This window comes from Fistularia commersonii, chromosome 11 (genome assembly GCF_037954325.1).
Source record: "Fistularia commersonii isolate RoL2024-O1a breed Wild chromosome 11, RoL_Fcom_v1.0, whole genome shotgun sequence".
NCBI lineage: Eukaryota > Metazoa > Chordata > Actinopteri > Syngnathiformes > Fistulariidae > Fistularia > Fistularia commersonii.
Genome location: NC_141294.1, coordinates 17,747,253 through 17,762,302, shown reverse-complemented (window position 1 = coordinate 17,762,302; position 15,050 = coordinate 17,747,253). Strand labels below are relative to the sequence as shown.

General features: G+C 48.6%; 1 protein-coding gene across 2 annotated transcripts in view; it reads right to left on the bottom strand.

Moving 5' to 3' along the window:
• Nucleotides 1-15,050, bottom strand: part of celf3b (cugbp, Elav-like family member 3b) — a 28,230-nt gene continuing 13,180 nt past the window's right edge. The window contains exons 4-14 of one of the 2 annotated variants that reach the window (XM_086155543.1): nucleotides 7,839-7,887; nucleotides 7,387-7,515; nucleotides 7,196-7,275; nucleotides 6,184-6,339; nucleotides 5,661-5,805; nucleotides 4,989-5,138; nucleotides 4,341-4,406; nucleotides 3,788-3,892; nucleotides 3,452-3,595; nucleotides 3,050-3,216; nucleotides 1-486 (exon numbers count right to left, since the gene is read on the bottom strand). In XM_086155543.1, the coding sequence (XP_086011669.1) occupies nucleotides 3,089-3,216; nucleotides 3,452-3,595; nucleotides 3,788-3,892; nucleotides 4,341-4,406; nucleotides 4,989-5,138; nucleotides 5,661-5,805; nucleotides 6,184-6,339; nucleotides 7,196-7,275; nucleotides 7,387-7,515; nucleotides 7,839-7,887 (1,152 nt within the window). In that variant the 3' untranslated portion in view covers nucleotides 1-486; nucleotides 3,050-3,088. Of the gene's footprint in view, nucleotides 487-2,618; nucleotides 2,719-3,049; nucleotides 3,217-3,451; nucleotides 3,596-3,787; nucleotides 3,893-4,340; nucleotides 4,407-4,988; nucleotides 5,139-5,660; nucleotides 5,806-6,183; nucleotides 6,340-7,195; nucleotides 7,276-7,386; nucleotides 7,516-7,838; nucleotides 7,888-15,050 lie in introns of those variants that run through there. The other variant, XM_086155544.1, reaches the window with a different exon arrangement.

Here is a 15,050-nt window from a genome sequence, read left to right as displayed (position 1 = left end):
TTTGTTTTTTTTTTTTTTTTCTTAATTTTCCTTATTTTACGAAAAAAAAAAATCGGTCCCTCTATATTTGTCAGGTAATAGACACATATCCACATGTTTAGGTCTATTGAAGTGATATATCAACTTCTTTTGTTTTTAAACAGTAAAAGTACCCTCCGCGCTCTTTGCCGCATCAGTTTGTGGCGGCTGAATCTCGTGCAGACCGTGCACGTCTGTGTGAATGTCAGCAAGAGTGTGTGTGTGTGTGTGTGTGTGTGTGTGTGTGTGTGTGTGTGTGTGTGTGTGTGTGTGTGTGTGTGTGTGTGTGTGTGTGTGTATGTTCTCGCACATTTATGTACATTTTGTAAATCAGCCTCGTTCCATGTGAGGTTCAGTGTTGATAGCGTGCGTGTGTGTGTGGCTGCACTCCCTGGATGCTCAATGGTAGCAGAAATTCTCAAAGCTGCTTCCCGGGTTTTCCCGCCTCCGCCGGACTCAAAAGGTCGCCTAGGTAGAGGGAATGATATATGGACAAGGATAGAGAGATAGAGAAAGAGAGGGAGAGAGGGAGAGAGGGAGAGAGAGAAAAGGATGGAGGCAACGTTAGCGATCGCGGCTGCAAACACACTGCAGCTGCTGGTTGTTTGCCTCATGTGGCGTCTTTTCAAAACATGCCCCTCCCGTCAAACAATCGCTCTTCCCTCGCCGGAACTGCGATTAAATAACTTGCAGCAAACTGCACCTCAGGATGCTCCAAGCTTTCTCTCACCTCCATCTTTGGTGAGCTAAAGCATACATTTGAACTTTGTTACGGGAAAAAAAAAGAAGAAAAAAAAGGAAAAGAAAACGGAAAAAAAGAAGCTAAGAAGCTATTCTTTCAGCAGTAAACCATGGTGCGTTTTTTTTTTTTTTTTTAACACATACACACACAGTGTCTGGATCATGCAGCTCAATACGGTGAAGAATCCATTATTCATGATGTGTGTGTGTGTTTTGGAAATAGCATGTGTGTGCTGGAATGGGTCTGGAGGCGTAAAAACAAGTGTGTGTGTGTGTGTGTGTGTGTGTGTGTGTGTGTGTGTGTGTGTGTGTGTGCGTGTTGGTACTGATAAAATATCTGGCACTGTGTGTTGGGTGTGTGAGGCCTCAGTGCACTTGTGTGTGTGTCTCAGATCAGGGCAAGCAAACACTACTACTGACATGCATCACTCTCCGGCATTGGCAGTATAGAAATTCTGGGCGAGCGTTGGGATCCGGCGAATGAAGAAAGGGGGGGACGCCGGCTTTCAAAGGAGCCGTTCATTATCCGCCAGGATTTGTTATGTAAAAGCGCGTCCGGAAATAGCAGCACAAAAATCCTTTATTTATAATACGAGCTGCTGTGTGACTGCACCGCCGATCCGACAGCCGCCGTGCATTTTCTCTTCTTTGGCCGAGACACGATTTTATTTTTTCCTTTTTCCCCCCGGAGGACTGAATTGACCCCCAGCTTTTAATCTGTTGGGTTTTCTATTCTCCCAGAATTCCTATAGTTGAAGGCTGTTCTCCAAATAAGCAAGAAGGCAGTTTTTTTTTTTGTTTGTTTCCCCACCATGACAACCACATACCCTTTACCTTAAAAACACGAGCTAGAGAGATATAAAAGAGGGATGTGGAGATGGAGAGAATAAGAGTTTGACAGAGGAGGAGGGACAAGTGGGGAAAAGGTAATGGGGCGGGGCGTGGGCGGGGAGAAACACCACAGAAGCACTGATAAAGGATGGAGGGGGAAAAAAAAAAAAAAATCAGAAAATAATAAATAATAAAAACAAAAGAAACTAGATTGTCACATCAAACGGCGTGGGGAAAAAAAAAATCCAGACGAGCAAAGTCAGCCTATCAGAGCTCAGGAAAATGCATGCTCGCCCGGCTGGTGGTGTGTTCCTGCGGTTTAAACCCTAGAGCGCCCGCGGTTTTGGACGTCTCCGAGTCCACGGTTGTATTTACGGCGGCGTGACCGTCCTCCGTCGCGTTCAGCACTGTACTTTACGTCGTGGAGGAGTAGATAAAGTATAGTGCTGTCGGGCATTTTCTCCGCTGACCCCCGCGAGGATCCCCCCCACCCACCCCCACCCACCCGCGTCCCTACGCTCATCAGTCCAGCAGGTAGGTGGGGTGTGGGGAGTGGAGGGGAGGGGTTGTGTACTCTCCGTATTACACGCTAACAGTGTAACACACACACGTATGTACACACAGACGCCCACGCTCACTACTTTACCCAAAACATTTGGTTCAAATAATAATGACACCAAACAGAGCACTACAGAGACTGATCAAAAACGAAAGCTGCAAGAAAAGGACGAGCGTTGCTTCGGAATTGATCGAATGACTCTACGATGCTTGGGCATATCAATAGATCCAATCCAATTGATTCTGAATGCAGTCCTGGCTATTGACAGTTATTGATCAGTATGTGCACAGGTCAATACAAAATAAAGTCACAATGCACCAAACACAAGTCTGTGGTCACTACAGCAACAGGACATGCAGGTCAACGCATGGCTGGTTGCTCCAGGTGACAGAACAAAAATTGCCGAGGGCAACCAACACAGGCAATCAATCGCCACAGCAACCCAAACACAGGCCAACCAATCAACTTACAACAATGCGAGAGGAAGGGGGGGTCGGGGCTTTATCGGTCACTAGGCAACCATTGCCATAGCGATGGGGTCCTGGTGAATTATGATTGGACGGAAGGATCTGGGGTGAGGTAAGTTGCCGTTTCAGGGAAAAAGATCAAAACAGCAGGAAAGAAAAATAAATAAGATTGTGAAAGAAAATAGATGTAAATAAAGGAAAACAAGATTTAGTTTGCTTTTCACATGAACATACCCAAAGCATGTTAATCACATGAAACTTTCTCCTTCTCACTTTCTTCCTTCACTTAGCAGAGTGATGCACAAACTCTTCTACCTTACACACTTACTTGGGCTAGCCTCCCTCCATCCTCACCCCCGCCGCCCCAGAATCCCCCCCCCCCCACCCGCCCGCCTGCCTCGTGTCGCTGACAGCCTTCTCGCCGACACCTCACCTCTCTTTGTTTCCCCCCGCGCCTCCTTTTCCGTGTCGCTCAGTACGGGCGGTTGGCGTCCTTGGGTCTCTTCAGCTGCACCTTCAGCCGCTTCATGCCGATCTGGAAGCCGTTCATCGCCTGGATGGCGGCCTGGGCGCTGGCCGGGTTGTCGAAACTCACGAATCCTGGCCGGAGGGAAAAGCCAAAAAAAAAGGTGAGCGAGAGGGCCGGACGACGGAGATTTTCGTTTTGTTTTGAGCCTCCTATTCGTTGCTTCTCACCTTTCCCTACTGGATCAACATTTTATTGACACGTTATTTAATTTCCCATAAAGCCACTCCCGTTTTAATCAATCGTCCTTCCCTCTCAGACACATCTGCCGCCCTCCCGCCCATCCCCACCCCCGACTGTGAATCTCACCGAAGCATTTGCTCTGGTTGGTGGCGCGATCAACAAACACCTTCGCTGAGATGACATTGCCAAAGGGCAGGAACATCTGCAGCATCTCAGAGTCGCTGAATTCTTGAGGCAGGTGGTAAATAAAGATGTTACAGCCCTCCGGACCTGACACACACATACACAAACAGACACACACACGCACACACAGGAGCGTGCACACACACACACACACACACACACACACGCGCGCGCACACGTATGAGGCAATAGTGTGAAACCGTCGTGATAAACAACTTTAAACAGGATCTTCGCAGAGAGGGGCGTGGCCAGCCCCGACCAGACAGGAAGTCACATCACCTTCTCTCTGCTGCTGTTGCTGGGGCTGCTGGTGTTGCTGGGCAACCAGTGTCGGCTGCTGGGGGAACGGCTGTCCGACCAATCCGTACGCAGCCGGGTATGCCGCTATTGGAAGAGGCAGACAGTGATGTCATCTGATTGGGTGAAACCAACAGGTGGCAACATGCAGAGACCAATGGATTTAGCCCACTTGAAGTGAAATATCCCCCGCTGAAGGTGAAAACTATTAACGGGGCCTCCTAAACAATGACATTCTCCCGCGGACACCCAACAGACCCCCACCCTTCACGCTGGTTAAAATACGAGCCTGTAATTTGTCTCTCCTCTAGAAGATGGATCAATCATTCCTCGTGTTTTTTGTTTTTGAAGGACTTCCTTCTTTGAAAAGTCCGTAAAGGTTGAACATCCCCGCCTTTCCGGTGATACATTTTTGTAAATCCCTCAGCAACCTTTTTTTTTTAATCCTTAACTTCACTTCTGTGACATTAAATACTGACCAATCGGGGCTCAGGTGTGTGTGTGTGTGTATGTGTGTGCGCGCGGTCGCGCCCACCTGTGTAGTGCTGCATGCCGGCGTAGGCCTGCTGTAGAGGGTCCAAGGCTGCGGCTGGGGTCTGAGCTAGATGAAAAAATAAAGGAACAAAATAAATCAGTGAATCAGTGCGCTACTTGCTGATACGAAAGGGAAAAATGTGCAAAAAAAAAAAACTTTTATTATTGAAGGATTTTTTTCAATTGACATTGGGTTGAAAAGGAGCTACTACGACACTGACAAGGAAGAAATATTTAAGGATTTCATGGTGCAACCCGTCACCGTGGACCAAATAATTTGCTGAAACTATCAGAGCAAACCCATCGTCTCCATATGAGGTTTTTTTTTCTCTGCAAAACAGCCTCATGTTTAAGATTCAAATTGTTTCCTATCATATGCACTAATGGAATGAGAGCCTTATTTCACTGTCCACAGTGAAGCCATATAACTAGATTTAAAAAAAAACCCAACATATTACGGCAGTGAGAGGTAAAACAGTGCAAATAAATGTAACAGGATGTGCAAGAGGAAAGAAAGAGTCCAAAAAGTAAATGGCTGTTTTCAGGAAGGTAACAATTAGGTTTTATGCATTATTTTGTTCCCACTGATCCCGAACCGCTGAGGAAAATGCATAAGAAACTCAGACGGTTCAGAGTGGGCAAGAAATACCTTGATACGGGTGGACTCCGTTGGTGTACAGTGTTTCTGTTGCCTGCTGCCCATTGGTCGGGGCTGCAACGCTGCTGTAACCGTTCACTCCGATTGGAGGAGGGAGAGCAGGAACAGGCGTCGCGGCGATAGTTGGCGGAGTGTTTGTCCCTGCGGACGTGGACGGAACACACACACACACACACACACACACACACTCATGAGCATCTGCCTGTCGACATCTTGCGGTTACATAAACACATCGATCAGCGACCGGTCCTCGTCCTTCTGCCTCGAGGCCCCCGCTGAGCTCGGTTACATGTTCACACCAGAAAATAACGACGGCGTTTCACGGCTCTGAGTTTGTCGCACGTACTTCATTAATTCAGGAGACGATAAAACGTCTGGTTTATGATTAATGTGGAATGGGTTCCATTTGTGGCATATTTTAGGGAAATAAACTTAAATTTAAGGGCTAAATAAAATATGCGGCTGGGTTTACATGCTTTCGTTTTGGTGGGTCCGGCTCTATTCTGCATTTTTACGAAGACGCCGGATCTATTTGCAAGTCATTTTCGACTGGATTGTTAAAAAAACACTCTTCTGGATGAGACAACAATGTCGAGACTTGTGATAAACGGCGATTGTTGCGTTTCAGCGGGAATCCCGGTGAGCGCAGCTGCGTGCTCCTACCCGAGGACGGCGTGATGGGCGTGATGGGTGTGGCGATGATTCCGTTGGCGTTGAGGGCCGCCATCTGCTGCATCTGTACGGCGGCGACCGTTGCCACCGGAGACAAGTACGCCGACTGGGCGACCAGGGCCTGCTGTTGGACAAGCTACGCACAGACGGAAAATAAGAAATAAATATAAAAGTGAGGCCAGAAGACAAAGAGACAGTTAACTGGTTAAAGGAAGAGAGAGAGCGGAGCAAAGGGAGGGGGGAAGAGGAACACAAAATGAGAGGAAAGGACAGGGAGAGGGAGTGATGGAGGAACAGATGAATAGAGATCTAATTACAAGGCCATTATGTCCAGAGTCAGTGGGTTAATGGTTGTGTGTTGCAGCAAAGCTAATGCCAGATGACGTATGTTATGTTGTCCGGGTAACAACATTAGCCCCAATTAGACCACTGATAGCCTCTTGAAACTTATTACATCCTTTCAGGAGCGCAGCACTGCCCCCTGCGAACTGTGCGCGTGTGGTGCGCGGCTTGCCTGCGCGTTGACCGCTTGCGTGTAGGCGTTGTAGGCGGGGAAGTTGAGGGTCATCGGGCTGAAGATGCCGAGCTGGGAGGCCACCTGCTGCATCCGCCGCAGCCCCCTCTCCTTCTCTGTGTCGGCGAACTTCACCACCAGGCTGGAGGACGCTCCCTGGACACACACGCCGGGGGGGGGGAAGGGGAAACTGCACTTACAAACCGGCGCGATGTGTTATCTCGTTTATGTGCTAATGGGATTCGTCTCAATGTTTATTAAGTCGTCGAGTTTCTTCGACCGTTTAATCCTTTCTACGAGCCACATGGGGCCTCCAGATGAGACCAGTGAGAGGAGACCCAGCATGGGAACTACCGGGGTACAAGGCTATCAATACCTCGATACATCAAGGAGATCTGATCCATAAAGATGTATCTACGAGTGTTTCCCACCTCTTGGATCTTAGATGATTTGTCAAAATCACACACCCTTTTTCTGAAACATCTACCAATTTCAGGGGACGAAAATTCCCGCGTCGGTGTGTGAAACAAACATAGAACGTGGCAGCCCATCGCCGTACGGATCACCGGTCTCGCTGTGCACGTCCGCCTAGAGGGGGACGTTTTAATATGTGGACTGATCAGCGGTGACTGCGGAGGTGCAGGTTTGTAAACACAACATGGCTGCCGCTGCCAAAGTGGGCTGAAGGGCACGGATGTCTGATTGTTTTTTTTTTTCAAGATTAATACGAAGCGGCGCCGGTTTGTCGGTGCTTCTAGCAGAAACCACGTCCACGACGACCGCGGCCCAGGGTTGTCATTAGCGTCCCGACGTGGGGCCCCCCGACTACGCCGTAATGCGAAGCAATAAACCCCGTGAATGGCGCGGCGTGATCATACGTGGCTTCGCTAATAGAATATCTAGAGAGAAAACAATCAACATAACATATGCAAATGGGATTCATGAGGGAGGTGAAGGGCCGAGGAGAACGCCGCTCTATTTTTAATCCGTCGGAATAATGGATTTAACTTACAGGCATTGTGCGGCTGCCGTGTAAGCTGTTGATCGCAGCCTGGGCCTCGGCGTGTCCCTGGAATTTTACAAATGCGCACCCTGTAGACAAAGAGTCAGCATTAAATCACCAGGTACTGCCAGAACAATTTGAATAAAATTGCAGCCTTTTTTTCTCTCACTCTCTCACTCTCTCTCTCTCTCTCTCTCTACCTTTGCTGGTGCCGTCAGGTCCTCTCAACACAGTGCACTCGTCTATGCTGCCGAAAGGCTCGAAAAGCCTCCTGACATCTTCATCGCTTTGTTGCTTCCCCAGCATGCCGACAAACAGCTTCCTGTCCTCTGAGGAACGGCAGAAACATAGAGGGGTGGGAGGACAGAACAGATATTATTAATAATAAATTTCACACACACATCTGCTGATCAACCTGCAGAAATTTAAACCCGTAAACCCAGAGCGTCTTTGTGTCCATGTGCTCCAGAAGGGGGCAGTATTCGCTGCACCCTGTGAGTGAGCGAGTGCGCCTAACCTGCCGGGCACCCTGTTGGACGCTTTGCATCTCTTGTCTGATACATTTGGACAACCGGCGCGCTCGCCTTTACCGCGACATGCATGCTGTGTGTGTGTGTGTGTGTGTGTGTGTTTGTGTGTGTGGCTGTCTCACCTCCTCTGCCCTCGCTGTCGGCTGGTTTCACCTGGATCGGCCGATTCATCTGAGCGACAGAACAAGAGGGAGAGTCAATGCGGATAGTTGGACATAAACAGGTCTCGTCGTGCTCGTCTTCGCTAACGCGGCCCGATGCGCGTGCTACGGGTTTATTTTCAAGCGGGAGCGGGAAAACAAACAATGATTCTGACTCGATGTCCAGTCTTTTAGTAAAAAGTGAATGAAAAAAATGTGTTTAATCTCATGTTTAATACAGAATGTGCTGCTTTTCGTGTGTTCAAATTGCAAAACGCAAAAAGAACTGCATGTGCAACGCCAGTGTGTGTGTGTGTGTGTGTGTGTGTCTGTGTGTGGGTGTGTCCATGTGCTTTTTAAATACAGACAAAACACGGTGTGACAGCAGCACCTGAACCCAGTGGCTTTTTTTTTTCTCTCCCGACTGTGTCACCCACAACCTTACTATCTGATCCTGCACACAAACACACACACACACATACACACAAACACACACACACTCAGAATGGAGTACTAGCGGGGGATTGAGAAGTGACAAGATTAAGAATGCAGGCCAGCTGATCTGGATTACAGAAGAACTACGGATTAGATGTGGGACAAGGGTAGGCTGAGATAGCAAGAAGAGGGGGGATAATAAAAGAAGGGAGAAAAACAAGGTGGTGATGAAGGCCCGACTGGAGAGCCAGGTGAGAGGTCGAGAGGAAGACGGGGAGGCGGCCGGGAGGAAGAGAGGGAGAGAAAAGACGGGTTTTACGCGAGGGGAGAGTGGGAGGATGAAGGAACAGCGAGCCCTCGAGAGGATGATTCAGAAAGAATAGATAGAGAAGAGGGAGGAAAAAAGGAGAGGGGAGGGGTGATTCAGTCGTGACTGGCGCCGTCAGAATAAATATCCCCGACTAGCAGAGATCCACGGTGTGGGTTTTTTCTTTTTTTTTATTTTTTAATGCATGCGTGTGCACACACGTTCTGGAGAGCCTCTCGATGCATGCAGACACACTCATTTATTTGTCTCGCGCAAGGAGACACACACACACACACACACACACACATGCACGCACACAGTGCTTAGTCATAGTACTGAGGCAATGAGACCGTGTTAATGCCACGGGGGTGGTGGGAGGTTGGGGAAGAGGTGCTGCAGGATGAAGGCAGGATGAAGTCGGAATCCAGAAGAGGGATAAGAAAGGCGGATTAATATATACATATATATATATATAAATATATATATTGATTTTAATACTAACAGGAAAACAATAGTGTGTGTGTGTTTGACACTCCCTTTTTTTTTCTCAGTCCGAGCCTCACAAAAGGCTTTGAGATGACAATAAATCAAGAAAGGGGGGAAAAACAAGCAGAAGTTCCTCTTTGCCGGAACAGAGCGCCCGGGCTTCTAATTAATGGCTTCTAATGCTGCCGGTCGCACGGTGATTTAGCGGCGGCGGCTAAATTATCTACGCTCGACATCTATGGAGAATCGCACAAAGGCAGGGAGGACAAAAAGGAAAAAAATAAAAACAACTCAAGAACAGGGGATGAGAGTGGAGGGAAATATACTAGGAAGGGATGCAAAGGGGAAGAACAGAGGAAGGTCCCAGCGGGGTGTTAAGGCAACGTAATGAAGCTGGTAATCGAGGAGAGGGCAGAGCAGAGAGAGACTGATCCATACGTTTGATTAATCAGCTCTTAGCTGTCACCACGCGGCTATTGATCTAAAGGCAAGGCCGTCACGCACGCACACACACACACACACACACACACACAACAAACGTCATCCACGTGAAACACACACAAGCGTAAGGAATGATGTACATTTTTAACCCTGCGCCTTTATTGACCCGGAGCTGTCAGCTTTAACATAAACTCACGGAAAATACGCACTCGCTCCGCCCTCGCCCTTTTTCGTGACCTTGGTTTCACACCGTTCGTCCACCCGTTAATCCATCCATCCATCCATCCATCCATCCATCCATCCATCCATCCGTCTATCTATCATATCCCGAGCCTGTTGTTATTGCCACCCGTCCGCACCGCCATCCATCTTGCTCTATCAGCTCATCGATCAGTCCCGTCGTGTTCATTGATCCGGGTCTGTGTTGTAGCGCCGCCTGATTGTAGCCAGATTTGTGTCCGCTAACCCTTTCCCTCGCCCGTCCATCTATCCATCAGTCCCTTCCGTTTCCTCCTTCATTAAGCCTAACTAAAATGCTCCCAGTGGACGGCGTTCGCAGGAAACACACACAAACACACACTCACAGGACGCTTCACGTTCGATTGAATCGGTGACTTTTATCCGAATGTAGATTTTTGCGTGCGCGTGCACACACGTGCACACACGCGGACCCTCGGTTCATATTTGACGGCGCTGTTCTGTCGTCCTGGTGAATTCTACATGATCCACATAGAGGGGGGGGGAGAAAAGAAGCAGCAGGTGAGAGGTGCATGTCGCCGCTTCAGAGGCAGCATTGGAAAATTGGCATGGCAACCGGCTCGTTGTCATGGTGATCGTATGACGGCACACCGGGGTAGGTAAACACGGATGCCGGTTGCCAAGGGCGACTGCTGAGATCTTCTGGTAAACAAAGAATTTGTGCGGGAGGGTGCTTCGGCGGCTCCTCTCCCTGTGTAAGAAAAAAATAAAAATAAAAACAACAAAAAACTATGCGACGGGGAAATGTAGGAGGCGAAGAGTGGGGAGGGGAAATTCACCAGACGTCACACACGAACACACACACACTCCTTTCAAGTCAAATCACCCTCTAATTACTCACGTCCCAATTAAGATTTAATTAACGGTAACCATCTGCAAATACGCTCATGTACAAGGGAGCTTCTTCCTGTTGTGCGGTTTGATCTCCTGCAGCACGAAAGGCCCAGTTTGTGGATCTCTGAGGAAAGTGAATGTGCGTGTTTGTGTGTGCGTGTGTGTGTGTGTGTGTGTGTGTGTGCGCGTTCGCAGAGATGCGTGCTCTCGAGATGTGTGATATATGATGTGAGAGCTGGCATGACCGAGGCACGTCCACTCCTGACACGCATGGCCGAACCCCGCGTGCAAACAAAGCGACATTTGCATGTCACACACACACACACACACACACACACACACACACACACACACACAGTGTACATGTCAGTGGCATATGCACGTGCACGCTCACAGGCACACATGCGCACAAGAGCAGCCATCTTTTTTTTTTTTTTCTTGCATGCATGGAAACAAACACATACTCCACGCATAGAGTTAATCTCGCTCCCTGCAGCAATGCAGAGAGGATTGTGCCAGGATTAGGGAATATTAAATCCCTGGATTATCCAATCAAATCGTATTCTACCCCCCTCCCCTCCCCCACCTACGCAAAATCACTGGAACAAACCATCACTCCACATCATGAGGGTGGGAGGTTTTGCATGTGTGTGTGTGTGTGTGTGAGTGTGTGTGTGTGTGTGTGTGTGTGCATGCTCTGTTTTAAAATTGGATTAAACCACGGTGTTAAATCAGTGTTATTTATCATTTTGGTCTTTTTTTTTTTGCTACGAAAACACCGGAGGGTGAATATTCCACGAGAAGGATTAAAACGTCCACTGAAACGGAAATATGAGCCCGAATGTGGGGCAGGGCAGGACAACAAACAAAGCTTTGTGTCGACGTGTTGTTTTTTTTTTGGTTTGTTTTTATTTTTTTGTGTACAAGCATGCGCTTGCTCTCTCTCTTAACAGTTGCCTTCCCGACACACACTGCTTTTTTCCCACAACATTTCAAATGTCCTTTTTTTTTAACTGGGTGCAAAAAGAAAGCAAAACTATTTTTATCCCGTCTTTACAGTCGAGGTTTTTTTTTTTTAATGCCTCCCTCTTCCTCTCTCCTCATCCCTGCTCCCGGTCTCATAATCCCCGCGCACCGTGCCTGATGACACGGGTATCTCTCTGCTCCCCCCCCCCTCCATCATCCAATCTCTCCGTTTCCTCTTCCCTCCGCGTTGCATTCACTTCCTCGCCTCACTTCCCGTTTCCTTCCCCGACGTTTTTTTCCGCCTACAAACTCATTATCCCCGCCGCGCTAAGCCCTTATGTCGGCCTGGCGAAACCGAAAAATAAAAAAATAAAAAATATATATAATACAAAGGTGTAATCTATGGTAAATCTCGCCTCGTGTTAAAATATGCTAAATTCTTATTTTTTTCCCCACACGCAGAAGACGAATATTTCAAATTTTCATTTTGAGAAAAAAAAAAAAAACGTTATTTGTTGAAAAGAGGTAGCGTCTGAGAGTCTATGCTGAGTCATGTGGATGCTGAATGTAGAGAAAATACCTTTTTTGTCATTCAGGCTGGATATTTCAGTGTCGGACACACACACACACACACGCACAAGCACACACCACAATCGTTCGGATTAAGGCAGGCCTATTCTTCACACAAAATCCAACCCGATCCGTCCCTCTGCTTACGATTTCACTGACGTTGGTCTCGTTTTATTGTCATTTCCCTGCCGATGCTTCCCAGGTTGCCTCTCAAACCTGCGGCATGACGTTTTTCCTTTGTTTTACGTAAACGACACGCGAAAGGGGATTAAACTGCGGCATCAATAGTTCCGGCCAGGCAGGTGAACAAGCGCGGAGCACCAGCTGGGACTGTTAGGTAACCCCTAGGGATAGGTGGGTGGGTGGGGGTGGACGTCACTTCCGGTCACCTGTGTGTGACAGTGGAAACGCGGGAGTGGGTCGTTGGCTCGGCGGATGCACAGCTGGATGGGGACGGATGGAGGCGGGGTGGCTCGGCTCCGCCCCCTCCCTATCTCATCGCTTGCGAGGCTTTTGCATCCCATGGGTTACCTAGCAACCTGGCATCTTGCTCAGCCCCGTCGCCTGGCAACCGGAGCCGACAACCACAATACAAGCTCCTGAGCGGGACCCATCCCCCCCTCCTCTAATCCCTCCTTCCTCTGTCTTTCTCCTTCCATTCTTCACACCTGAGAAGAATCTGCCTCCTCTAAATTCTTTATCTGGCTGTTAACCCTTCGCCTGCCTCTCGGCGTGCCCTCCCCCCCGCCCTCCATCATCCTCCCACCCCATGCGTGAAGCAGAACTAACCCCCCCTTTCGCTGATTCCTGTGATATTATGCTTTCATTTCGTCGAAGCTGACCACGCCGAGGCTCTGTTCGTGGCGGCGAAGCACTCAGTGAAATTTGATCCTGTGGATTTAGTCCCGCATAATCCAGTGGGACTATAGCGGATAAGTGTTGGGCCTGTGCACTTGGACCTTCTTTCTATTTTTAGGGGGCGTAAGTCCACGTGAATTAAAAAAGGCCGGCCAAAGCCATACAAATTCATGATTAGAAAATTCCAATATTCAACCGAGATTATCGTATTCGGCGCAGCAGCCGTGACACACTTTTGTGTGTGCGAGAAACAATGAAATTACATTGTCGTCCTCGGACGATGTTTTGTGTGGCGGCGCATTTGAATTTGAATAGTGGCATTTTTAAACGTCTTTAATTAAACACGTCGAGGTGGATGAAATCAGAATTCCGGCTCATCAGCTCATGGATACAAAGCACTTAGGCAGATCCGGATGCTTTAAACGTATTACATTTACGCTCATTTTCTCTCACCTTGCTGATTCCCAGGTAATCTCTCGCCAATTCGGTATTGGAGGGGGTTCTCTTTCACGTTTTGTTAAATTCTGGCAGAATTTTTGTTCTTTTTTTTTTTTTTGTCTGGGTAATTCCTCTCTTCCTTGTTTTTTAACATAATGACTTGCACATGTTTCTTTTTAGTCGTGATTTCCTGGTTTGTACCACACAAGGATCCGTATCTGGACTCCCACCCTTTCTGCGATGTCAGCCGAGCCGCAGCCAGACGATAAATTCTAATCTGAACGTGTGTGTGTGTGTGTGTGTGTGTGTGTGTCGGTGCCTTTGTATCACACAAAGGGGCCGAACCCATAGAGTGTTTCGGCCCTGCTGGACGGGCGGATTGGGGAGTAAAGGGGTCGCCGGGAAAGAGGACGAGGGCTCGGCGTGTCTGTACACGACGGAGCAGCAGCCCCTTCAATGTGAAAAGGCTGTTATCTGGGCAGCAGCTTGGAGTGGCTGAAGAGGAGACCCTGGCCTCGGTTGTCATCCCCTCACTCCCCTAATCTCTATTTCACACACACATACACACACACACACACACACAGCCGTGGCCCCTCCTGACAGATGTCTCTGTTCAGACTGACAGAAGTGCGCCCTAACTCCCCTCCCACCTCCTCCACCACCCACAAACCCCCTTTTCTTGCGCTCACCACCCGCCGGCCCCTTCCTCCACGCTCATTATGGCAAACTTTTGTCTAGCTTCCTCCTTCTCTCTCTGTCTAACCTGACCCCCCTCACCTCCCGCCCCGCCCCACAACTCCCCCCCCGTCTCACCCAACCCCCCTCCCCCTCGCACCGATGCCCCTACACACAACCCTATTCATGCTGGTTTCAAACCCCCCAACCCACGATTCATTCAGACAAAATTCACAGCCGCGGTCACATGGGGTCCCCCCTCTTTGCATTTAAACATATAACATGCTAAAATGAGGCAGGGTTGGACCGTGCCAACTGTCTCTTTGTCAAAAAAAAAGCACGGCATATATATATATATATATATAACGGTTTAACCGTCATGTGTCCTCGACAAGGGAATAAACCTGGGTGGATTTTTTTTTATTTTGCAAATGACTACACATGTGTTTAAACCGACACCGTTTTAATCGACTGCAAGCCCTTTTTTTAATTAAAGCATAAAGTATATATATGAAGTTGTAAGGTTCACACACACACACACACACACACACACACACACACGCACACACACCCCATGCTGTGGGTGACATGGGTGGCGGAGGATCACACCATGTACTCCTTGGCAGGCGGATTGAAATATCAATTATTGAAGTTCTTCATGTACCTTCAGTGAAAAAAAACAGCGCTAAAGCGGAGCAGGTTGTTGGAAGTTAATAAATATTGAACGATGTTAAATTAACTGAAATCGCCGAAACGTCAACCGGGAGCTCGGACCTGAGGATGAAACTACGGGGGGGAGATTGGAAGAGCCCTACTCGATATGTGACAACGACTTCCCGCCACGTTTCCTCCTCAGGGGTCGGGCCTTCGGCGTGCGCGGCTAACGCTCTTGGGCATTTTTTAATTTCAACAAACCGCTCCCTCAG